Below are 27,751 nucleotides of genomic sequence, written 5' to 3'. Positions count from 1 at the left end.
TGCAGCTTGAAGCAATATCAAGGCACCCGTAGTTCGAGACAGGCGGAAAGTGGATAATAGACCTCAGCAGAGATTCTGCTGATAAAGAGGAAGTGTATCACATGAAGCGATATATCGAGTTGCAAGACTTTGAGTATATGAACTTTAAGTTAACCTAATTCCTCAACATGTGCTAGAGTATTCTCAGTCAAAGAATCACATGAAGCGATATATCGAGTTACCTCGCTTTCACTTCAAGGCGTTGCGGTCAGTGTATTTAATATGTTCTGGCGTTTGTCTTCATCAAAGAAACACTTAAACCGATATATCGAGTTAAGGGACTCCGAGCTTACGAAGCTTCACTGAACATAATTCCTTTACATGTGCAAACGTATTCTTTAATTATAACACGAAATCCTCTCTCCACGAAACCCAGCAAAGGGGTAAGTTCCTATGATCCTGCACTGACATGTCGTGTTTGCACTAAGGAACATCCCCAACTACTCTACAGAAGGTTTGTGGTCGCAAATCGGATCACGATATTGTTAAGCTATAACAGGCAACGGATTGTTAAATATTTACCTGTCAATTGATTACCTGTTAATTATCAAGGACACGACTCAAGTGTGTTCACTGTGAAGGGTCTCCCACGCCAATAGGTTGCCATGTTCACAATCGTGGTAAGTGCTTAAACCTCTCTTAGTGTATCATTTCGAGATTTTGATAAATACAAAGCTGTTGTTTTTATCGAACTATACGTCACTACTATAAAAACGCCCATTTGAAAGAATTTGGTAATTGTTCATGAGCACCAAAGTGTTGGTTTTTTGTTTTAGAAGCAACATAAATTGCTTCATAAGTAAACGCACTGCTTTTTATAACCACTTAAGTACAGTGAAATCTGTATGTAACGAATTTTTACCCATATAGATGCTTGTTCATAACAGATCTTATTGGCCATTGCTATTTGTTAGCGCTAGGAAATACAACATTGCTTCGGGAAAGCCATCCTCGATAGTTTCTTAGGGTATACTATAGTGGAGAGTTATCGTAACGTATACCCTGGAGATTATCAAGGATGCGGGAAACCGACTTGAGTATTTTCCACCTCGTTATGTGATAAGTAAAGTATATGGTTATATAGTAAAACATCGTTGTGTCGAACTGACGGTAGTCTCGAAGTGTTACCCTCGAATGTTTCGAACCTTGGATAGTTCGAAGTATTTATGTAGCTCACTTCAACCTCGACACAACGAGGTTTTACTGTATATGAGAAAAACACCTACACACAATGTGTTCCATGCTTACACACGATGTGTTCCATGCCTACACACGATGTGTTCCATGCCTACACACAATGTGTTCCATGCCTTCACACAATGTGTTCCATGCCTACATGCAATGTGTTTCATGCCTACGCACGGTAAGTTCCATGCCTTTAAACAATGTGTTCCATGCCTTCACACAATGTGTCCCATGCTCAAACAATGGGTTCCATGCCTACACACGATGTGTTCCATGCATTCACACAATGTGTTCCATGCCTACACACTACGTGTTCCATGCCTACACGCAATGTGTTCCATGCCTTCACACAATGTATCCCATGCCTACACACGATGTGTTCCATGCCTACAAACAATGTGTTCCATGCCTACACACGATGTGTTCCATGCCTACACGCAATGTGTTCCATGCCTACACACAATGTGTTCCATGCCTACACACGGTGTGTCCCATGCCTACACGCGGTGTGTTCCATGCCTGCACGCAATGTGTTCCATACGTACACGCAAGGTGTTCCATGCCTACACACAATGTGTTTCATGCCTACGCACGGTGGGTTCCATGCCTTCAAACAATGTGTTCCATGCCTACACGCGATGTGTTCCATGCCTACACACGATGAGTTCCATGCCTACACACAATGTGTTCCATGCCTACACACAGTGTGTTCCATTCCTACACACAGTGTGTTCCATTCCTTCACACGATGTGTTCCATGAATCACAGATGTGGTAGAGTCGAGGGAGTTCAGGACGTCTTACCTCTGTACAGCTGCAGATTTCCTGGTTTACTCCATGCCAGTCATTTTCTGATTTCCATACTAGGGAATATTTAGTAAACTACGGTTAAAACGAACTCAAAAAGGACTAGTAATTTTAGCTCGTTATATCCTTAGTGTGTTATACGTATTTCTACTGAAATATACAGATCTAAACAGTTCGTTATATCCGTCAGTTCGTTAGAAGCGTGTTCGGAATAACAGGGATAGCCTACTGTAAGGTTGTTTGGGGGAGGAAAGTAGCTCTGAATATTTCTGGTATAATGTTACGAGCCCCGCCTGTACTTATTCTGACACCATAGTTCGAACAAGGTGTATAACGTGAATTATTGTTAGCATTCATTTTCTCTATTTTAGTACTTCTGTACGATTACCAGAGCTTGGTTTAATCGATGATGACTAATGATCAACTATAATATTCCTTCTGTGTTATGACTGTAGTTATATTACTGCGTGTTAGTCTAATGTGGGACCCGTGAAGGTCCGGGTTAGAATGAACCTTCAGTAACCCATGCTTGTCGTAAGAGGCGACTAACGGGATCGGGGGGTCAGGCTCGCTGGCTTGGTTGACACATGTCATCGGTTCCCAATTGCGCAGGTCGATGCTCATGATGTTGATCACTGGATTGTCTCAGAGTATGGCCGCCATATTTAGCAATATTTGCTGAGTGCGGCGGGGACAAGAAATGGACTTCACTCATTGTACCCATAATGAATCGAGGAAATCCGGCGACGAGCGAATGCAAATAGGCTATTAAACTACGTTTAAAGCGAATGCACGTATAACGAACTGACACATATAGCGACGTGTTTTTATTGCTCCATCCACTTGCTGTCGATTTCAGTCACAATGGCTATAACCAACTATGACGAAATATAATTAGTGGTCCCGTTCATTTCGTTATCAACCGTAGTTATCTATTACACTCTTGTATCATATTTCTTAAACCTCGGGTAAAATGTATGGTACGGTCCAGATAAGATCGAATCTGTTGGTGGTGTGTGGTCCTGTGGTAGAACGCAGGTCACGAATTAGTTGAAATTAAGCAACGTCGAGCTCGGAGAGTCCTTGGATGGGTGACCGTGTTAGGTAGCTTGACTCCTGAGAGTTTCTAGGACTTCGGTCCTGCCCCACAACGAAGCATATGTGATACATGTGGTCTCATCTTAGGCAAGTGAGTTTGATCAAAATTGCCTCTGTTCACCCAGCAGAAAATGGGTACCCGGTTGGACAAAATCATGTGTCTATAACCTTGGGTTATCTGGGGTAATAATAATCAGATCCTGATTACAGCGTCCAGTGAACAACTAGTCAGATGTATACTAGGCGCGATATAGAATGAATTATTATTATTATTATTATTATTATTATTATTATTATCTGTGATTCAATGCAAGGTGAAGTGAAGAAGAATTTGACATCGTTTTCAAATCTGTTAGTTCTGCGAGTAAACCGTGCCCTTGTAGTTATGATGAAGCTGGGCAACCTGTATACATGTACCTCGTCAATATGATTTTCACGGACACCCTGTGGTCCTTGGAACACCAAGCCCAACAACACCTGGTTTCTTTGTCAAAAATGTTCAGAGTTGTTATTTATTGTGACGTGTCTATTTCCTTCCTCCATATTGCATCTCCTAAATAAAGTCATACTATTGTAACATCTGACGCTTTGATGTCTGGCACCATACGCAGCAGAGACAGCTGCCCCTTCCATTCCTCTGTTACAGAAGAACGAGATTGACGGCAATATGAAGTATCATATCCTTGCGCCGGATGAAGTGGAGGGTGAGGAAGTGTTCTCTTTGCGCTTGTATCAAACATATGACGTATTAGTCAAGTAAAATTAGTGGAAAAATCTCTGAACCTCCAAAAAATTGGTACAGAAATGGTTTTGTGTTTATATCATTTACAACAGTTATGTAAACAATATATAAAAAGTCCTCCCTTGGATGTTGATGCTAAGTGGCTTTTGGGGGGCAAAAACTATGAAAAATGGTATTTTTCAAATATTTTTTAATCTGAAAATAAGTCCAGAAAATGGTATAAAATCTTGCAAAACATACAACTGAAGTGTACAAAATAGTAAATAATGAAAATTAAAACTGAAAAGAAATTATGAAATGAGGTTTGAACTTGGATTTTGGACACTCCAGCTCACTGGAAACAAGTAAATGAGAGTTATCTCCCCTTTGTTTACAACAGATTGAAGTAGTAGAATATATCTTTTATAAAAATCTAACTAGATGAAGCTATAGTTGGCCAAATAGATAAAGGATTGAAAAGACAGCTAAAAGCTACAATTAAAAGAGATGAGGAGGATGACTGAGGTGATTCTGCTCCAAACCGAAACATGAGTCTCGTTAACCAATTCAGACAATGACCTACTTTTCAGCCGATCCGAATTTTCTCGTGTGAAAGTGAAAAGAGACACTCCAAACAACTATGGTTACACTGAATTCCAATTTCCTGTTTTATAAGAAAATGGTACTTACAAATGAATTTTAATTTTAAACTTTAATAAAATCGTATTTCTATATTTTGTTGCGAGGTTTAGGCAGCATGACCTTAACTAGCCGTCACAGACTGCCCCTGTTTGATGAGGTCGTAAAATTATTCAAAATTCATCTGGCTCACTGGTTAGCGTGACGAGCGAACGCTCTAACCACTAGGCTTCCCCACCGCCCCCTTTATGTGAGCAGAATTGAGTGAACCCTTGCAAATATTTATAGTATAACTGGCATTTTTTTAACTGATTTGAAATCTCAGAAACATTTAAAAAACGGACTGAAATCTTCATGAAAAACACATATTTTTAGTAGGAAAACATCTATTTCTTAAAATTGGAAAAATCATTAACTTAGGCTCCTTGTAGTGAGTGAGTTTAGTTTTACGCCGCACTCAGCAATATTCCAGCTATGGCGGCGGTCTGTAAATAATCAAGTCTGGACCAGACAATCCAGTGATCAACAGCATGAGCATCGATCTACGCAAATGGGATACGATGACACGTGTCAGCCAAGTCAGTGAGCCTGACCACCCGATCCGATCCGATCCTTCGACAAGCATGGGTTACTGTAGATCAATTCTAAACTTGATCTTCACGGGCGCTGGGCTACTTGATCAAAGCTCTAGAAAGGTTTTGAAAGCACAACTAGTATTGTCCTTTTTACTGCTAGTAAAATAATTTAAAATATTGGTATTTTTGAAATTGAAATAACTAATGGACAAATTCTTTAAGTATTTCAAATACTTAAATAGTAGGTGATGCATGCTTGTTTATCAACCACCTTTAAATATTGCTCAGGAAACGAAAAGATCTCTGACTGACAGAGGGATGACTATATATCCCATGGTATTACATGTCGTTGGGGGTAACTGTCATGAAATCATGTACAATTCAATGTACCGGTAAGTGAAAACCTATTGCAAGCACCGTTGAATCAAATCACCTCACCAAACCACATCTCAAATATTCAAGTTAGCCTGAACACAACCCTTCAAATTATTGGACTTCGGTGTGTACAATGTCGGTACACATTTCGACAAGCCACATGTATTAAGTTAACCAGAGTCAAGTAATCTACACAGATTCATATTCACGTGGAAGTCAGCTGGTTGTATTTGACAGATAATATCTCACATAGGACACTGTAATGGATTTACTGTGAGAATTTGTCACACATATGTTGACATGGAAGTCCCCTGTTCTTCAATCGGTTCCATGAGGTTACAGCAGAAAATTTATCGATGTGGACTACAGTCTTTAGCAATAAATACACTTTTCTTTTAATAGTAAACCTAAACCTAGTGTCATGGACAAATACCTGGAGAGCAAAGGCACCACTTATGTTCTCAATTGAACTCCTATTGGCTTTGGATATAGCCGTTGCAAGTATACTACCATGGATAAAGTCCAAGGAAACAATAAATACACATTTCAACATCTTAGAATAGCACAGGGCTCAAGTTCACATCTCTCTCTCTCTCTCTCTCTCTCTGTGTTCAAAGTTGATGAATGAATATGTGTTAGCTTTATAGATATAACAGCTTCTCCATATTGAGAGAGGATAGTTCCGTTTCAGATTAATCATAACTTTGATGAGGCAAAAAGAGGAACTAAATTGCATGTTCCTGAAGTTGTGTTTATTTTACCCTTGAAAATAGAAAATATATGCTCTGAAAAGTCTTTTATCTATGGTTTTTTTTAAATTATGACTTTTCCAGTCAATGTATTAGTAGTTCCATGTGAAAATATGCATATAAAAGTACTTGGGTCTCAGTATGAGATTTTTAAAATTATTCTCTTAAAATTTTAACTTTTCATTTCTTTACCCCATAATAGTATTTAGCATACATATATTTGACTTTTATAACCCATGTATTACTAATAAATAGGTCCATAAAATTTCAATTTATTTACCTTTTTACCCCAAAATAGGACTTCGGATAACATTATTTGACTTTTTTCTAATTCATCTCTTGGTAGTACCTTCTGTACTCTTTGAAAATATATATAAAAAGGTAAATTTGTGCCTCAATATGAGATTTAAAAATTATTTACTGAAGATTTCAATTTTTAAAAGTTTTACCCAAAATTAGGACTTAGCATCATATTTCAAGGGAGGACTTTGTAATACTCATTAGTTATAACTTAAACATGTTGGAAACACTCAAAGCATTCCTGTACCAATTATTTGGAGTTATTGTCACATTTTGACTGGACTATATTCCCAAACCAGTTAATCATAGAGGTTTTCTTTAACGAAGACGATGATTCCGGCGAATGGCAATTTAATGACTACAAATGCATCATGTAAAAGCAACAAAACTAGCAATATGCGTCTTGATTGATGGGATCGGTGGAGTAGCCTAGATGTTACAAACTTGGTTTACAAGTTAATTTTCTTTTTCAACTTTAATAACATCGTATTTCTATATTTTATGGCGAGGTGTAGTCAGCATGACCTTAACTAAGACGTCACAGACTGCCCCTGTTTGATGAGGTCGTAAAATGATTTACAATTCCTCTGGCTTACTGGTTACACCTGTTGTGTGTGTTTTCTGCGCTTATTCAGTGTAGTTTTGTAACGCACAATGTGATTGATATAATGTCAAGTCCGTACCAGGCCGCCAAACTTTTCTAGCGGCAGAGCCTCGTTTTGAGATTTCCACGATTTCCAGATTTCCGTTTGTCAGAGCACGCTGTACGACAGAGCACGCTGCACGACGTGTTTGCAAGGATTAGAAGGAGCGTAATCTTGCAATATACAAGTAGTTAGATGTATCAAATAATACTGATTAATATTTATGTATCCAGTTCAATTAATCGGTCTCAAAATTCTGGACTGGTTATTGTACTAAGGGCGCAATAGGACGGAACCCGGTGAGCAGGAAACGAGAATGTTGTGTAATCAATGTTTTGACTTGAGCGTTTTATCATCACGCCACAGGTCCGGGTTCGATTCCACATTGTACATAAGTAAAATGTGTGACGGTCTTTCTATAGTGCCCAGCTTTGTTATTGCTGGAATAATACAAAAACCGGTTAAAACCTATAGTCACTAGGATGACATTTTCCTTAGCTTACATTGAATTAGAAGTGATGTTATCCCGAAATTAACTTTCAACACCCGCCAAACTAAAGGTCTGACCATTAATGAATACCGATGAGATATAGTATCCACCATCTTAACGTCTGTTGGAGTTTAAGACAGTGATCTGTAAACAGAGAGGCACAGAAAATCTCCGGTGAATTTAGCATGTAAAGTTTTTAGTTTGTTAACATCTTTAGCGAAACAATTAGCGATATCAAAAACATGGACTTTTTTTACACTTAGTCAACACTAAACACTAAGAATATTTCTACATGATGTTTAAGCAATAAAATGTAATCAAAATCCTTTAATATTAAATTTAAAACGTGCATTATACACAAATGTTGATGTTTATCTTAGACACCTTATTAAATCAATAAATCTAAGTTCGGCACAACATTTCACTTAAGGCAGATGTTATGTTGTTGCAAATTCATCTTTTTACCCTAGTCATCAATGTATTTTTACACAACATTCCAAACCACAGATTACCCATTGCAAACTGTTGCAGGAATAAATTAAGGTTAAATGGATATAATCCATTTTGAATGACATCAAAAGCAAACTTGTTTGCCCCGTTTACAATGTATTACAACATTCAACAATCAAATAATATTGTTGCTTCAGAAAATGAATTGAACTCCAGAATGATAAAATACATGTTTTTCATCTTCTGTGCAGCTTACAACGACATCTTCAAGGTGTTTGACGAGGGAGGAAAAGGATACCTGACAGCAAGCGATTTCAGTAGAGTGGGCAACATCCTCCACACCAGCAACGCCGACACGTCAGACGTCTGTAGCAGCTTTGACATCAACGGTAACGACGTTTAAGACATCTTCCAATGTTCCCACTGCGTTGAATTATGATGCAGTCAAATACACAAGTATACACACAAGCATTAATTAAGCAACACCGAACATTTTGGTGTACATTAAATTGAAAACAATGTATTATTCATAACTGACAACAGACCGCCTGAAAATTACAATCGGTACCGATGAACTGATACAATACGAAGAAATCTAAAAATATTCATTTCAACAAAGCTGAAAGGTTTCAGCTCCCAGCACACACTATGAATCCTACCGTCGCATTATACAGTGAAAAACGACCATCAACCTAGAAATCACCCTTGACACAGTGTCGTGTATACCCTTCCCTCTCATGGAAGATATTCACAAGTCTTCTCTTGCTGCTGTCTATGGCCCTCACTTCGCTGCCAAGGTAATCCTAACGGCGTTCCATTGAGTTCAGATCAGGCTTTGTTGTTGCTTTTTGAATTTCAATCAGGTGGTCCTTGATTAATGCTCATGTGTATCTGTTCAATCAACCATGTCCATATCAAGGGTTAACACAATTCAAATTGAACTGAGCATGTGCCGTTCCTGTGCTTCTTCGAATGCATTCAATAATTAACATACCCTCAGACTGACCTAGTTGGAGTATGCGAAACACAACACCACAGTCCCGTAAGCTCTTATTCATGTAACTAGCAGGTCTCGAATCATGAGTGTGCAGTAATGGAGCTGAACCTGTGGAAGCATCAGACGCAGTACTAGAGCTGAACCCGTGGAAGCATCAGACGCAGTACTAGAGCTGAACCCGTGGAAGCATCAGACGTGGAAGCTGAAGCATCAGACGCAGTACTAGAGCTGAACCCGTGGAAGCATCAGACGCAGTACTGGAGCTGAACCCGTGGAAGCATCAGACGCAGTACTAGAGCTGAACTCGTGGAAGCATCTGACGCAGTACTGGAGCTGAACCAGTGGAAGCATCTGACGCAGTACTGGAGTTGAACCCGTGGAAGCATCAGACGCAGTACTGGAACTGAACCTGTGGAAGCATCAGACGCAGTACTGGAACTGAACCTGTGGAAACAGACGCAGTGAACTGAACCCGTGGAAGCATCAGACGCAGTACTAGAACTGAACCCGTGGAAGCATCTGACGCAGTACTGGAGCTGAACCAGTGGAAGCATCAGACGCAGTACTGGAGTTGAACCCGTGGAAGCATCAGACGCAGTACTGGAACTGAACCTGACATGTGGAAGCATCAGATGCAGTACTGGAACTGAACCTGTGGAAGCATCAGACGCAGTACTGGAACTGAACCTGTGGAAGCATCAGATGCAGTACTGGAACTGAACCTGTGGAAGCATCAGACGCAGTACTGGAACTGAACCTGTGGAAGCATCAGACGCAGTACTGGAACTGAACCTGTGGAAGCATCAGACGCAGTACTGGAACTGAACCTGTGGAAGCATCAGACGCAGTACTAGAACTGAACCTGTGGAAGCATCAGACGCAGTACTGGAACTGAACCTGTGGAAGCATCAGACGCAGTACTGGAACTGAACCTGTGGAAGCATCAGACGCAGTACTGGAACTGAACCTGTGGAAGCATCAGACGCAGTACTGGAACTGAACCTGTGGAAGCATCAGACGCAGTACTGGAACTGAACCTGTGGAAGCATCAGACGCAGTACTGGAACTGAACCTGTGGAAGCATCAGACGCAGTACTGGAGCTAAACCCGTGGAAGCATCTGACGCAGTACTTGAGCTGAACCCGTGGAAGCATCTGACGCAGTACTGGAGTTGAACCTGTGGAAGCATCAGATGCAGTAGTGGAACTGAACCTGTCGAAGCATCAGATGCAGTACTGGAACTGAACCTGTGGAAGCATCAGACGCAGTACTGGAACTGAACCTGTGGAAGCATCAGACGCAGGACTGGAACTGAACCTGTGGAAGCATCAGACGCAGTACTGGAACAGAACCTGTGGAAGCATCAGATGCAGTACTGGAACTGAACCTGTGGAAGCATCAGACGCAGTACTGGAACTGAACCTGTGGAAGCATCAGATGCAGTACTGGAGCTGAACCTGTGGAAGCATCAGATGCAGTACTGGAACTGAACCTGTGGAAGCATCAGACGCAGTACTGGAACTGAACCTGTGGAAGCATCAGACGCAGTACTGGAACTGAACCTGTGGAAGCATCAGATGCAGTACTGGAACTGAACCTGTGGAAGCATCAGACGCAGTACTGGAACTGAACCTGTGGAAGCATCAGATGCAGTACTGGAACTGAACCTGTGGAAGCATCAGATGCAGTACTGGAACTGAACCTGTGGAAGCATCAGACGCAGTACTGGAACTGAACCTGTGGAAGCATATCAGACGCAGTACTGGAACTGAACCTGTGGAAGCATCAGACGCAGTACTGGAACTGAACCTGTGGAAGCATCAGACGCAGTACTGGAACTGAAGCTGAAAGCCTGTGGAAGCATCAGACGCAGTACTGGAACTGAACCTGTGGAAGCATCAGATGCAGTACTGGAACTGAACCTGTGGAAGCATCAGATGCAGTACTGGAACTGAACCTGTGGAAGCATCAGATGCAGTACTGGAACTGAACCTGTGGAAGCATCAGACGCAGTACTGGAACTGAACCTGTGGAAGCATCAGACGCAGTACTGCAACTGAACCTGTGGAAGCATCAGACGCAGTACTGGAACTGAACCTGTGGAAGCATCAGATGCAGGACTGGAACTGAACCTGTGGAAGCATCAGATGCAGTACTGGAACTGAACCCGTGAATTCATAAGTACTGAAACTGAACACGTGGATTCATGAGTACTGGAACTGGAAGACCCTTGGTACTTACGAAGACGTCCCAAACAGTATTTTCTCGGTCTTCACATAACGAGATCTGGATTAACGGGTTTCACTGGGATTCAAATACGATCGGTAATGTGAGGTTTTTACATGAGTGATGACGGTCCGCTGACTCTGAAAACAGAAAGTGGTGTTTATCAACTCGTATCAGTTGGTGTGGGAGGATATTTCAAAGAGGCCACATGTTTGCCAATTTGATTTAAACCACGAGCATGGATCTTGTGCTAACAAACAAATCATTGTTGGGGACATTCTAGATACAGAATTACACGGCAACAGTTCGTGGATAAATCATGACCTATTCTTATTTAAAGCCGGAATAGTGTCAAATTAAATATTAAGCACAGGACTCCGCGAAGGCTGAATGGACATGCGGCATTTGTGACCAACTCGTCTCATTCCCGGAAATGAACGATTTAAGCATTGGTGATTAATCTCAGCAAAGTACCTCAATCCTTAAACACATTCTGATTGGTTTGTCGTATTTTCGCACATGCATTGATAAGAGTCTTCTTGCAGCTTAGGAAAAGGGCGAGTGGTGAACGGACGGAGTTTATGCCACCTCTGACAACATACCTGGACGACAATGTCCAATAGACTCATTGCCCAGGATACAGTTCCGTGGTTTGGAAAAACACATTGCACCTTAATCATATCAAGGAAGTTTCAATGCCGAAATCATGCTTGTTTACTGCTTGCTCGTATTCTAAAATCAAGCCAATTCTAATGATTAAAAAAAACAAATTAATGACTTGCTGTAGACACACAAGGATTAAACATACAACGGGACTTAAAGTTATCGTAGCGAAAAGGATTTAGATGCCGAGATTAGGATGAAGAAATCGTAACAGATACGTGCTGTATAATGACGGCAGAGAAGCTACTCAGTGACGTCACCTCCATGTTTCTCTGTCCTTGCCATTCATACACGTGCGGTATATAGACGGCAGAGAAGCTACTAATTGTCGTCATCTCCATGTTTCTCTGTCCTGGCGTTAAATAGACGGCAGAGAAGCTACTCAGTGACGTCACCTCCATGTTTCTCTGTCCTGGCGTTAAATAGACGGCAGAGAAGCTACTCAGTGACGTCACCTCCATGTTTCTCTGTCCTTGCCATTCATACACGTGCGGTATATAGACGGCAGAGAAGCTACTAATTGTCGTCACCTCCATGTTTCTCTGTCCTGGCGTTAAATAGACGGCAGAGAAGCTACTCAGTGACGTCACCTCCATGTTTCTCTGTCCTTGCCATTCATACACGTGCGGTATATAGACGGCAGAGAAGCTACTAATTGTCGTCACCTCCATGTTTCTCTGTCCTGGCGTTAAATAGACGGCAGAGAAGCTACTCAGTGACGTCACCTCCATGTTTCTCTGTCCTTGCCATTCATACACGTGCGGTATATAGACGGCAGAGAAGCTACTAATTGTCGTCACCTCCATGTTTCTCTGTCCTGGCGTTAAATAGACGGCAGAGAAGCTACTCAGTGACGTCACCTCCATGTTTCTCTGTCCTTGCCATTCATACACGTGCGGTATATAGACGGCAGAGAAGCTACTAATTGTCGTCACCTCCATGTTTCTCTGTCCTGGCGTTAAATAGACGGCAGAGAAGCTACTCAGTGACGTCACCTCCATGTTTCTCTGTCCTTGCCATTCATACACGTGCGGTATATAGACGGCAGAGAAGCTACTAATTGTCGTCACCTCCATGTTTCTCTGTCCTGGCGTTAAATAGACGGCAGAGAAGCTACTCAGTGACGTCACCTCCATGTTTCTCTGTCCTTGCCATTCATACACGTGCGGTATATAGACGGCAGAGAAGCTACCAATTGTCGTCGCATCCATGTTTCTCTGTCCTGGCGTTAAATAGACGGCAGAGAAGCTACTAACTGTCGTCACCTCCATGTTTCTCTGTCCTGGCGTTAAATAGACGGCAGAGAAGCTACTCAGTGACGTCACCTCCATGTTTCTCTGTCCTTGCCATTCATACACGTGCGGTATATAGACGGCAGAGAAGCTACCAATTGTCGTCGCATCCATGTTTCTCTGTCCTGGCGTTAAATAGACGGCAGAGAAGCTACTAATTGTCGTCACCTCCATGTTTCTCTGTCCTGGCGTTAAATAGACGGCAGAGAAGCTACTCAGTGACGTCACCTCCATGTTTCTCTGTCCTTGCCATTCATACACGTGCGGTATATAGACGGCAGAGAAGCTACTAATTGTCGTCACCTCCATGTTTCTCTGTCCTGGCGTTAAATAGACGGCAGAGAAGCTACTCAGTGACGTCACCTCCATGTTTCTCTGTCCTTGCCATTCATACACGTGCGGTATATAGACGGCAGAGAAGCTACCAATTGTCGTCGCATCCATGTTTCTCTGTCCTGGCGTTAAATAGACGGCAGAGAAGCTACTAACTGTCGTCACCTCCATGTTTCTTTTCCAATCAATTGTGACGCTGAACCAGCTGCTCACCGTGTCTCTCCAACAGGCGACGATAGGCGGAGTGAGTGAGTGAGTGAGTTTTACGCCGCACTCAGCAATATTCCAGCTATATGGCGGCGGTCTGTAAATAATCGAGTCTGGACCAAACAATCCAGTGATCAAGAGTATGAGCATCGATCTGCGCAATTGGGAACCGATGACATGTGTCAACCAAGTCAGCGAACCTAACCACCCGATCCCGTTAGTCGCCTCTTACGAAAAGCATGGGTTACTGAAGGCCAATATTCTAACCCAGAACTTCACGGGTAGACGATAGGCGGACTAATCACAAGAAACAATATCGAGTTATCCGAACTTTGAGACATCCGACCATCACATGGAGTTTTCATCACATATCACTATGAAGGAAAACAAAACAAAAAGTAGAATTCATGTGTATGTATTTGTATATACATCTCTATGTATTTCTCTATACCTCGTACAAGCTTTTACGTAAGGGTAGACACGCTACTCACTGTCGTCACCTGCATGTTTCTCTGTCTCTGCAACAGATGACGGTAAAGTGACGCTGGACGAGCTACTCACTGTCGTCACCTGCATGTTTCTCTGTCTCTGCAACAGGTGACGGTAAAGTAACGGTAGACACGCTACTCACTGTCGTCACCTGCATGTTTCTCTGTCTCTGCAACAGGTGACAGTAAAGTTACGTTGGACGAGCTACTCACTGTCGTCACCAACATGATTCTCTGTCTCTGCAACATTTGACAGTAAAGTGACGCTGGACGAGCTACTCACTGTCGTCACCTGCATATTTCTCTGTCCCTACAACAGGTGACGGTAAAGTAACGGTAGACACGCTACTCACTGTTATCACCTGCATGTTTCTCTGTCCCTGCAACAGGTGACGGTAAAGTGACGCTGGACGAGCTACTAACTGTCGTCACGTGCATGAATCAGAAGGCAAATACAGAAACGGAAATGTCCCACGTGTTCCGACTGCTGGACAAGAACAGCGATGGTTGTCTGGACAAGGAGGAACTCAAGCAGTTGATGACGTCGTTGGGGAAACAGTTGTCTGAGAAGGAGGTGGATGAACTGATCATGAAGTTTGACAGCGACCTGGACGGCCGTCTACAGTATGGAGGTCAGTACAGCATATCCCTTAGCATATGCAGAGCGTTTGTTGTTTTACGCCGCACTCAACACTAGGCGGCGCATGTGTGGAGTGAGTGAGTGAGTGAGTGACAACTGTACTGAGTCAAAAAAGAAACTTCACATTCTTTCTTCAGGGCACTATAAAAGAACAAGAGATGGTAAGATGGTTAAATTGTTATTATTTCATTGCTGAGATCTGTGTGATGTACTCGATACACTGACAGTGCCATAATCAGTTCCATTGGGCTACACCGCCGTTCCAAAACATGGGTATACAGAATGTCAAGTCACAAGAATAAAAATGCGAAATTTCTCAGTTCAATATCGTGTATGGCCGCCCCGCGCATTCACCACTGCCAAACACCGTCTCCTCATCGACTGCCTGATGCTTGTGAACACGTGGTTGGGGATTCTGCGCCATTGCTCTTGCAAGGCAGCGCCAATTCCTTGCAAATTCTGAGGTTGGTTCCTAAGACCACGAAGCCTTCTCCCAAGTGCATCCCAAACGTGCTCTATTGGATTAAGGTCAGGGGACCTCGATGGCCAGTCCATGACGTTGATTCCAGCGTTTTGAAGGAAATTTCGTGTCAACATCGCGGTATGCGGCCGAGCATTATCATGCTGGAACTGTAGACTGGGCCATGAGCCGCCATGAAACGAGTTCAGGGGTGAGCACCTGGTCGCGGTAAGCAGCAGCTGTGAGGTTTCCACGGATGACCAGAAGTCGGGAACGGTTGTTCCCACAGAAAGCACCCCACACCATGCAACTTCCGCCCCCGAATCTGTGGACTTCCTGTACACAACATTGGGCATACCGTTCACGACGTCGTCTCCAGACTCTATGCCTGCCGTCCGCGAATCTGAGGGTAAACCTGGATTCATCGCTAAAGACGATTCGATTCCAGTCTCTCTGGGTCCATCGGAGGTGACGTTGGGCCCACAGCAGACGTTGACGTTGATGAAACGGCGTCCATATTGGCCCACGATATGGACGTTGAGAATGGAGATTGGCTGCCCGCAACCGATTTTGAATGGTCTGCGAGGACAGTCGACCCCTAAACATCTCAGCCCTGGTTCGTGTAGCCGGCAGAAATCTGTCACGTAGGTGACGTAGGACGATTTGACGGTCTTCTGCTCGTGACGTCACACGTGGACGACCCGACCTTGGGCGATCAGAAGTGGTGCCAGTTTGTTGTAGACGACCTCGCAAGTCATACACAGTACGACGACTGCATCCCATTGCTCTTGCGACGTCAATAACTGATCTTCCCGCTTGCAACATGCCAACGGCACGTTCACGTTGCACATTTGACAATCGTGGCATTTCAATTACCGTTAGAACTGTGGTTTAAAAGTGTTTTTTCAATTCTTGAGGCCAATGCAAACACGTGCATATGAAAAAGACTTCGCCGCGAAGATCACGTGATCGACTGCACGTGCAAAACCTGATTTGGCACTAACGTCATTTGCACGACGAATGGATGGGTTTGAGTGGGTTTTGCTAACGTTTTTCTAGAGTCGAAAGATAGGGATCCCATTTCGGATACATAGATGTATCATCAGAAAAAAAATATTCATTATTTTTCAAATTACATTTTGTGAAGTTTCTTTTTTGACGAATGGGCCAACCATGAAAAATATTTATAGGAGATAATAACGTTTTCATACCCCATTCTTTTGGTCATGGTTATATCTAGATACGCGAAACTTGGTATTTTTTACAATAATTACGTAGTCAGAGTAACGTTTTTATTTGCCTTTGGTATATGCATAATAATATCAAATTGCTACATCAAAACGTATATCAGTTTTTATAGATACTTGTTTTGGGATGATGAATATATGTGTGGCGATATTTTAATGCATACCCTATACACACATAACAAAATTCGGTAAAACATTCATTGTCCCCAACAGCTTTTTGTTGTTCATGCTTCAGGAAGGAAATAAGGAGTTTCTGTATGCTAGTGGATGTTAATGCAGCTGTTTCTGTGTTTGTTTGCGAAGTTATATTTTGTTCGGAGTTTAATCTTTTGTAAACTCAATGGCCAAACCCTTGAGGTAGCGTGTCTGTGTCTCATGAGTTCTTCGTAAACATTCCAACTAATGCTAAATCTGGTGTTATTTCTTTCACTATATTTAGAATTTGTGAAGATGTTGTCCTCATAAAGCAAACTTTGGGAGACGTCTGCAGAAAAGACAACGATCTGCTGAGACATTCGGCTCATCACCGTCCAAGACCCCAGGGTGAGCGACTGCTGCCATCTTGACACACGGTTGCACAACCACTGCTGACATGAACATTTGCATTGTCAATTTTGCTGACTCAGCTATTCAGCTGATTGCTCTATTTGTCTAGTGTACACAATATTATTGATTTATCTATTATCACACGTGTTATTTTAAGGTTAACTGTGCAATAAAGTTACTTTAGGGTACACTTTTTGTCTTTGATTTATTGAATGAATATTAAAGTGTGAACACAGAATCAACATCGTTTGTCATATCAGTTCCTTGAAATATGAACAGTGTGTTTGATCAGTTTTTATGTCTTTAAGTTATGTTGGCACGAATTATAAAAAGTTGTGTAGCCACCAATCTGTATGGACATAAATCATAGGACATTCATTTTGGTTTGCGTATTGTTGCATAAATACTGTTTTGAGGAGATCAATAAATCTACCGATGTCTGTGGGGCGGTGGGTAGTTTGGTGGTTAAAGCGTTCGCTCGTCAAGACGAAGATCTGGTTCGATTCCCGACAAGGGTACAATGTGTGAAGTCTATTATTACTAATATTACTAAAGGCGGCGTAAAACCATATTCACTTACAAAACGAAACAACTTCTATTGCATTTTTTAAGCGAACTTCGAATGATATCAATGTTTGATTGAACCATACACTGTAACAGTTATAGTTGTTTAACATCTCATCCGTTGAAATGGAATACAAAAACGAACCCTTATTCGATATCTGTTGTTGTTTTTTTAAAACTACAGCTTCCAATATCCAGTATCAATATCATGACGGCCTGTAAATATTTGAGTCGGGATCAGATAGACCAGTGATTCATATAATGACCACCGGCTTGGTCGCGCCGCCGGGGTACGCTGACACGCCAGCCTAGTCGCTAAACCTGTCCACCTGAACCGTTCAGTCACCTCAACGATTTGTGTAGCAACAGGATGCATAGAGCGAGCGAGTGAGCGAGTTTGGTTTTACGCCGCTTTTAGCAATATTCCAGCAACATCACGGCGGGGGACACCAGAAATGGGCTTCACACATTGTACCAATGTGGCGAATCGAACCCGGGTCTTCGGCGTGACGAGCCAACGCTTTACCCACTAGGCTACCCCACCGCCCGGATGCATACAGGACGCCAACAGAACACATTAAGGAAATCAACATGACACATACAGAAAGCCAACATGACACATACAGGACACCAACAGGACACCTACTGGATACCCGGTGCTACATTGAATCAACGCATAGACGTATATATTCCCTTGTTAGAATGAAAGTGGCATGCATTGAAATGGCGTTTTATTACGATCTTTATATTTGTGATCGTTTCGGTGCAAGTTAATTAATATTTCCAGATAGTTATGTAGTCTTTAATGTGTGAAGCCCATTTCTGGTGTCCTGCGCCGAAATAATGCTGGAATATAGATAAAAGCGGCGTGAAAACTACACTCACACACTCATTACACTTGCGATATGATTCCTGGAGTACCATGTATAGAATAACAGGATACGGATATTAGACGATGTGTCTGGTGCAAACATTTTGAAACTTGCAAACGAAACAGACTCAACACTGTTCTGTCACCTCTACATTTTTTTTTCTTCCATGATGCGCCACACGGAACGGCGTGCAAATCGAAAAAGCGACGCCTTTCGAAATAATAGTTTCCATCAAAGAGTGCCTCAAAGGGAAAGGGATTTTACAAGCGCTTCGAACCAAGATTTCCAACCAATCGACAACGTTGCGGTGTGGAGTTCTCGTAGAACAAACTTATGGTGTATTGCTTTAAACATATTTATTTTCAAACAGTAGAATCGGATTGGTAAACAAGCAGTATGTTGAGAGAGAGTATGTTGAGAGAGAGAGAAAGAAAGAAAGAGAGAGAGAGAGAGTATCCAGTGATCAACAGCATGAGCATCGATCTATACAATTGGGATACGATAACTTGTGTCAACCAAGTCAGTGAGCCTGACCACCCGATCCCGTTAGTCGCCTCTTACGACAAACATGGGTTACTGAAGACCAATTCTAACCCGGATCTAACCCGGGTTTCAAAGATTCAATCCAGCAAGCAAATACACATTTTCTTGACTTTGATTTCACAAAACTGATGTCATCTTTGAACAAACGGATGCAAAGAGTACAGCATTACACTTGCAAGTGAAGAGCATAGGTGATCAGTCCAAACACCTACATGTTAAAGAAAAGATATTTGGACGACACGTTTGACCTATTGCGCTTTTGACCTTCGTCGATGGATCCGTTGGGAAAGGAGGGTGCACACACTGGGGATACAGTTAAAATATCAAGTGTATTACTGAATTTGTAATTATTTTAAATTATAACTGAAAATAAGTCTGGAAAACTGGAATGAGTCATGTAACCGATTGAATCTGTGCCGTGCAGGCAAGTTGTTAAAAGATTTCATGGCGCAGTCACGCCCAATCATTCGTTTGATAACTCGTACAAGCGGAATCTGAAAATACGGATTTCATATTCTGGTAGGAGCATCTTATAAAAAAATCAACCACTTCACAAGGCACTGAGATCATAGATATTTACCTCCAAACGTCGTTTCCATTCGTTTCACGGTCAACATATACGCGAGGTTATTCGCGAGAGTTACTTCCCTTTAGCTGTCCTGTCCACTTTGCAACCCGTCAATACGATGTACATCAGCGTTATTCATATTTTTAGCACGAAACTACTTAATTCATCACCATTATTGACGAAAATAGAGATCAGTGTTTCAGACTAAACTTCGTTACAATAACAAATTGAATACTTGACCACCGGAATCAAAATAGACGTTTGTCGAAATTAATATAGAAATTATTTACTAATATACTGCGTTTGACTTCTCTTCAAAGATGCAGAAAAAATATTTTGCCTGGGTAATTATTCACTAGAGATGTCAGTTATGGTTTCCAAGTACACATTCCGAGGGTTTGCGCTACGAAAATGCTGAAAGTTTTTTTATAAATGTGTTCTTAAACTGTCTTAAAATGCGAATTACTGCCGCACTGTATCGAGTGTTCATATTTTACACTTTGCACGAGCATATAGATTAGAACTAGGGGTGGGTATTGCAGGGAATTTTCATATTGCGATATACTGCGATGAGAAAGCTTGTATTGCGATATGTATTGCAATATATTGCAAGAAATTGTTTTTGACAAAAAATTACTTACAATCGAGTTAATACTTGATTTATAAAGCAAACACACAATGCTTGATTAGGCTTTAATAATAACTTTTAATCATAACAAAATAAAAATGTAAATAATGTTTGGCACAAATGAAACAAGGAAAGGAACAATCTAAAAAACGGAAATATCCGAAGATGTCCGAGTGTTACGAAGTTTTCCGAATGCATGTCAAAATACCGGTTTTCGATCAGCGTATCGCAATACGTATCGTTTTCATGTTTGAACCGGTAAATACCGGTAAACCGGTTATATTGCGCAGCCCTAATTAGAACAAGTATAATATACAGGCATATGAGTATTACTTGTGAATCTGTGAGACTCGATTGATTGTCATCATTGGTTCCAACAGGCGACAGCCATCACAATGACACTCAGCTGAACAGCGAGAATCGAACCCGTGTCTTCATCCACTTGTCAACCCTAATTCACACATATTAGTTTGGGTTGGTTGCCTGTTTGGTTGTAAGCGTCCAGACGACAGTGTGTAAATAACCCGGACCAGATATTCCAGTGATTGATGTTATGAGCATCAATCTCCTATACTGTGATGCAATGACGTCCATCAACCAAGTCGTTTTGGGTATGGTGTGTTGTTTTACGCCGCACCCAGCAATATTCCAGCCATATGGCTGCGATCTCTGAATACTCGAGTCTAGACCAGACAATCCAGTGATCAACAGCATGAGCATCGATCTACGCAATTGGGATACGATGATATGTGTCAACCAAGTCAGCGAGCCTGACCACCTGATCCCGTTAGTCGCCTCCTACGACAAGCATGGGTTACTGAAGACCAATTCTAACCCGGACCTTCACGGGAACATCAGCCAAGTCAGCAAGCCAGACCACCAGATATCGAAAGTCACGACCAAAATTAGCTTGTGAAGATCACTTCCAACCCGGTTATTGCATGTTTCATCTATGAAAGCCTGACTGTTGTATGCTTGATAGATTTGTATCCAACACGATGGACTAGTTCTACTCAGTTAGCCGTCGTACGGTACTGCCCAAAATAATGTCCCTTCAATCACGATCTGTACACTTCACCGTCGCACGTCACAACTCGGGGATGTGTCGTGATTATCTGCATCGATACCCCGCCGAACAATCGACACCAATTCAGATTGGTTTGGCCCACGTTAGATTTAATACGTTTTTATATCGATTAATGCGGGGTGATATCAAATTTTGTAACACAGTGATCTTTTTATACCTGTTTTATTCATAGACCCTATTCGGATCTGATTCAACAATATCTTATTCGCAAAGCCATTATTTTTTTATTTATTTTTTTCGCTGAGCTAACCTTATCAGTGTGTTGTCTATTTCATGAGTTTCCATAAAAACGATTTGCAGCTGAGTGATACAGATAAAATCACTTAACCAGTTATGATAGCCGTGAAAGCTGTCTGTATACGTAGGGCGTAGCGGCAAAAAGCATCTTGAAACAGGTTAATGATCTACCCACGCCTGAAAAACGCTCGTAAAGAGTCGGACATCGTTTTCCGGCGACATTCGGATTCACTCGGCTCATTCCTTTACCATCGTAATATCAAAGGCAGAATTGGATTAGGATCAGTGACTGCATTTTGACACCCTTCTAACAGAATCCTCGTATGCAAATCGTGGAAAATGACAACCGAAATGAAAGTGTTGGGTCACACGAACGGCAGTCTAGTTACAAATCCAATGTTGTTTCCCAATGTTGATTATCCATATGAACATAAAGTGTAGAGCAAAATCAAAATATTTCACTTAAAAATTGGACGTGTTGAAAAATTACGAACGTTATAAAAGCTTTACTTGGCTGAATACAGCAGCCGAAACACACCGCCACACGCCTCATGACAAGCCACACTACCACTAGTCACTTCACAAGCCACATCACAAACCACACCATAACAAGCCACACTACCACAAGTCACACTATCACAAGCCACACTTTCACAAGCCACACCACCACAAGCCACACTCCAACAAGCCACACTATCACACGCCACACTATCACCAGCCACACTATCACAAGCCACACTATCACAAGCCACACTATCACAAGCCACACTATCACAAGCCACACTATCACAAGCCACACCATCACAAGCCACACTATCACAAGCCACACCATCACAAGCCACACTATCACAAGCCACACTATCACAAGCCACACTATCACAAGCCACACTACCACAAGCCACACACACCACAAGCCACACCATCACAAAGCCACATCACAAGCCACACCACAAGCCACACCATCACAAGCCACACTATCACAAGCCACACTACCACAAGCCACACCACCACAAGCCACACCATCACAAGCCACACTACCACAAGCCACACTATCACAAGCCACACTATCACAAGCCACACTATCACAAGCCACACTATCACAAGCCACACTATCACAAGCCACACCATCACAAGCCACACTATCACAAGCCACACTATCACAAGCCACACTATCACAAGCCACACTACCACAAGCCACACTATCACAAGCCACACTACCACAAGCCACACTACCACAAGCCACACTATCACAAGCCACACTACCACATCAAGCCACACTATCACAAGCCACACTATCACAAGCCACACTACCACAAGCCACACTACCACAAGCCACACTATCACAAGCCACACTATCACAAGCCACACCATCACAAGCCACACTATCACAAGCAACACTACCACAAGCCACACTATCACAAGCCACACTATCACAAGCCACACTATCACAAGCCACACTATCACAAGCCACACTATCACAAGCCACACTATCACAAGCCACACTATCACAAGCCACACTATCACAAGCCACACTATCACAAGCCACACTATCACAAGCCACACTATCACAACAAACCACAACACACACATCACAAGCCACACCATCACAAGCCACACCATCACAAGCCACACTATCACAAGCCACACACACAAAGCCACACCACCACAAGCCATCACAAGCCACATCACAAGCCACACTATCACAAGCCACACTATCACAAGCCACACTCATCACAAGCCACCATCACAAGCCACACTACCACAAGCCACACTATCACAAGCCACACTATCACAAGCCACACTATCACAAGCCACACTACCACAAGCCACACCATCACACAAGCCACACCACACACCACAAAGCCATCACTACCACCACAAGCCACACAGCCACACACAAGCCACACTATCACAAGCCACACTATCACAAGCCACACTATCACAAGCCACACTATCACAAGCCACACCATCACAAGCCACACTATCACAAGCCACACTATCACAAGCCACACTGCCACAAGCCACACTATCACAAGCCACACTATCACAAGCCACACTACCACAAGCCACACCATCACAAGCCACACTGCCACTAGTCACTTCACAAGCGACATCACAAGCCACATCACAAGCCATGTGTGAATGGATTTCACACATTGTACCTATTGTTTCATTTCAAAATTCCAAAAGTATCAGTATCCTTGAAAATAAACAAGTACTTAATGTTGACTCATTTCATGTCATATTGCCGTTCTTATAGGATTAGAAAACCTTCGTGTCCTCGGCCCCGATAAGTAAGTCACTTATCAAATATTGATGAGTTTGAAAGACGCGACTATCTATCGGGACACAGTATATAGAAACATTTTAATGTTTCATGCGTTTTAGATGGTTTTATTCGACTTGACGTCAATAAAATCGTAGAACAAAAAGATGTATACATTTTCATATTTTGGAATTATTTTTGTCTTGGAAAGTTATAAATTAAGCTTTTAAGATGTAACAGTTAATGGATCGGAATAACTTTAAGGAAGGGAAGGAAGCACAGTTTGATTATTATGAATAAAATAAACATGGACCCATGCCAATACTAGGCAGCAAGTACCATTTTCACTCAGGACAGTTGAAAAATAGCATAAAGTATTATTAAGGCCACTTATTAGCGGTCATAATTAATATTTTGAAGTGAACCGAGCTTATGCCCTGCACCGAACCTCTTCCAGAATATGATCGTTCATAAAGTTTTTAAGCACAACAGTCGATAATAACTTCGATATTTTTTACATAATTGTTGATATCATTTGGAGCGATATATTTATCTGTTTTTCAGAGTGAAAACATTTTTAGTTCATAGTAGCCTACTTCGACGTCAGCCTAAGCTTTATCAGTTTTAGGATTAGCATCAACATATACTGACGCCCAAAACAAACTTCCCATTTGCATTTGCCCAAACACTCGACCGATGGCTTGGTCTAACATAACTGCGAAGACTCCGTGCAGTTCGAAGAACCGTATAAAAATGGTAAAACACGTTTTTCGGACACAACACAAAATGCACGTACAAAATTTTGAAATAAATAATGCTAGACAACCCTTCCATATGCCAAATACGAAAAGCACACAAACGATATGTCACGTTTGCCTTTGGAAGAGCCAGAAAGAGCTATTGGTAGAGTGAGAAGAGGCAGCGTTGCAGACCAATATTGCAAGAAACGCGGATCGGTTGTTCCAGATACACGGTGTATGCACTTTTTAATATACTATACTCTTTTTGATTAATTTGTCGTGATTTCTCTTTACGTGCATTCAAAATTAGTGTGAAGTTTCTTTTGTGCATCAGCATAAGCTTCCCGAGATGAACATATTCTCATATATTAACAAAACTGACTGTCAGAGGTGTGCTGTGAAAATAATCGGTCCCTCTGTTAAATATTTTGACATACTATATTATCACAATAATATGATTATCATTATTACTGCAGTACTACCAGTTTTACCATCATCGCCATCACCATCACCGTCATATTTGCAACAATGCCGACATTGTGGAAATTATCATTTACTAGAACTGAAAGAGTGAGTAGTGTTTTACGCCGCTTTTAGCGATATTTGATAAATATCTCGGAGGTTGACGTCAAACTTTGAGACCCAGTTGAGTATTGAACCCGGGCTTCAGCGTGACGAGCTTCTACCACTGGCCTCATCAGATCATGTAACCGTACCACAATCGCCATCTGAACTATCATTACTGTCATCTTCAAGTTTGCGCTGTCGCTAATTTGACCCCAATTATTATTGTTGTGTTGAGTATGATTACAGCAATCTGGCTACTTATCAATATCATTATCATAGTGATTATCAGTATTCTTGCCATTCGACATCGATCTCATATCACTGAAACCATCAGGCGTCATATTCGCCATCAACAGCATTAAATCATCATCATCATCATCATCATCATCATCATCATCATCTTCTTCTTCTTCTTCTTCTTCATCATCATCATCATTCATCATCATCTTCTTTCATCATCATCATCATCTTCATCATCATCATCATCAGTATTCTTGCCATTCATCACATCCATCTTCTTCATCATCATCATCGCCGTGATCTTCTGGAAATCCATCATCATCATCATTATATTCCTTCTTCATCAATCTTCATCATTCATCAATCATCATCTTCTTCGTCTTCTTCTTCATCATCATCATCATCATCATCTTCTTCTTCATCATCTTCATCATCATCATCATCTTCTCTTCTTCTTCTTCTTCATCATCATCATCATCATCATCATCATCATCATCATCATCATCATCATTACCATCATCATCATCATCATCTTCTTCATCATCATCATCATCATCATCATCATCATCATCATCTTCTTCTTCTTCATCATCATCATCATCATCATCATCATTGTGAATCTTCATATGGGGCTGGTGGTTGGTGGGGAAAGCCTAAGATGTCAAGCTTTGCTTTTACGCCGAAACTCCGAGTTAAATTCCACACATAGGTACAATGTGTATGTCGAATCTAAATGTTATTTTGTAATATGACTGCGCTCGCGTAAAACAATATTCACTCATGAAAGTACCGTTAACGCCAATAGAACACTTTAAAATCATTCCATATTTATGCATGATCCATTGGATCGATTCCATCAAATACATTGCTTATATTAAATAATATTTATTCATAAACAGTGGTCAACTGTCTCTACAAATGTTCCCACTACCTGAGAGGTAAGGGTTGGTGTACACAGAACTGGACATTGGACAGACCATGTCCTCGTATCTGTATATTCGCCGAGCGATGACCACCATTGACAGAGAATCATCGGTTCCACTGCAACACAAAACAGTACGGTCTGCATACACTAATCGATACCACTACGTTAATGGTTTAAGCTCCGTAATGGTGAGTTCCTCTCTGTCAATATTCCCCACCAAAACGGTCATCACTGCCAAACATGAAGACGTGTACAACTGATTGGCAGAGAGTAGCGCCTATCAAGACGTTCGGAAATTACATAAATGAATTCCGGGCCAAATCAGAGGCACAGACATAGATGCCAGATATGGAAGAAAATTGACATCCATCCCTGTCAGTCCAAAGACTGGGCCATCAAATATGCGTGTCATTAGTATCTACCATTTGCTACTATTAGCATGACACTCTCGTCTCTCTTGGCATGAATAATTAGTCGATTCCGCTGGTAATTAGAACGGAATGCAATCATTAATGACGATTATTAAACATGAGCTGTAACCTTTAGCGACCCGAGACGTTCAAATCGGATAGCGTCGGCTCTATACGCCACAGTACGAACTTGAGTTGTTTGTGAAGACATTTTCTATAAGATTTGTTTTTTAAGGCCGTGTGGAGATATAAATCAATGATATCACACTACGGGTCGAATGTTTTATTCTTTCTAACGATGTTATAGATCAAATGTTTTGCGGCTTGGAGAACCAGACTGATATTTAATTCATATAGTTGCCATGGAAACGTAATTATTTCTCCGGCCAACGGGTAGACTGTCATGCCATGCATGCAGGAGTGACCAACGTGGTGTCCAAGTCACGTGCAGTGTTGACGGACTGGTGGCCGGAGCGGTAATATCGATATAGCAAGCGTTATTCACATGTCCAGACACGGTTGGACGTGGCGGAATTAAGTTAAAAGGCTCAGTCATGGGAGCTAGCCACATTAAGTTAACATAAGTTGAATTTTCAGTCATGGTACATTTAAACACATATTTCATACATGTCCAACGATTAAAACATGTATTTTGCGCAAGCGTAAATATTCTCAACAAGGGGCCCTGCCCATTTCCATGATATTAGAGCTGGAATAATGTGAATGTTTCCAGCATCTTGGTTGTATTTTTTAACATATATTGATAATATTATGCATTTTTGAGTAACATCCATGATGACAAGTATTTTCAGGGTAACATATATCCATGATAATAGCATGCTGGTTGTATTTTGCGGGTAACATATATCCATGATAATAGCATGCTGGTTGTATTTTGCGGGTTTGCGGGTAAAGCATGTTGGTTGTATTTTGC

The 27,751-nt window shown here is 41.7% G+C and overlaps 1 protein-coding gene across 1 annotated transcript; it reads left to right on the top strand.

Moving 5' to 3' along the window:
- Positions 1-600: 600 nt before the first annotated feature.
- Positions 601-17,408, top strand: LOC124289824 (calmodulin-like). The gene is made up of 5 exons (XM_046726499.1): positions 601-659; positions 3,775-3,832; positions 8,323-8,460; positions 14,667-14,909; positions 17,064-17,408. Exons 1-5 carry the CDS (start codon positions 645-647, stop codon positions 17,087-17,089), a joined length of 480 nt encoding a protein of 159 aa, XP_046582455.1. The 5' UTR covers positions 601-644; the 3' UTR covers positions 17,090-17,408.
- Positions 17,409-27,751: the final 10,343 nt, after the last annotated feature.

This window comes from Haliotis rubra, unplaced genomic scaffold (assembly GCF_003918875.1).
Source record: "Haliotis rubra isolate DU_JTF1 unplaced genomic scaffold, ASM391887v1 Scf45, whole genome shotgun sequence".
NCBI lineage: Eukaryota > Metazoa > Mollusca > Gastropoda > Lepetellida > Haliotidae > Haliotis > Haliotis rubra.
The sequence above is the reverse complement of the archived record's forward strand: the minus strand, read 5'-3'. Positions and strand labels throughout refer to the sequence as shown.

What these genes read in the sequence shown, in the direction of transcription:
- LOC124289824 (XM_046726499.1), top strand. An exon ending in TAGCAGCTTTGACATCAACG is followed by an intron (nt 8,461 to 14,666) that starts GTAACGACGTTT and finishes TCCCTGCAACAG; the next exon opens with GTGACGGTAAAGTGACGCTG. An exon ending in CGGCCGTCTACAGTATGGAG is followed by an intron (nt 14,910 to 17,063) that starts GTCAGTACAGCA and finishes CACTATATTTAG; the next exon opens with AATTTGTGAAGATGTTGTCC.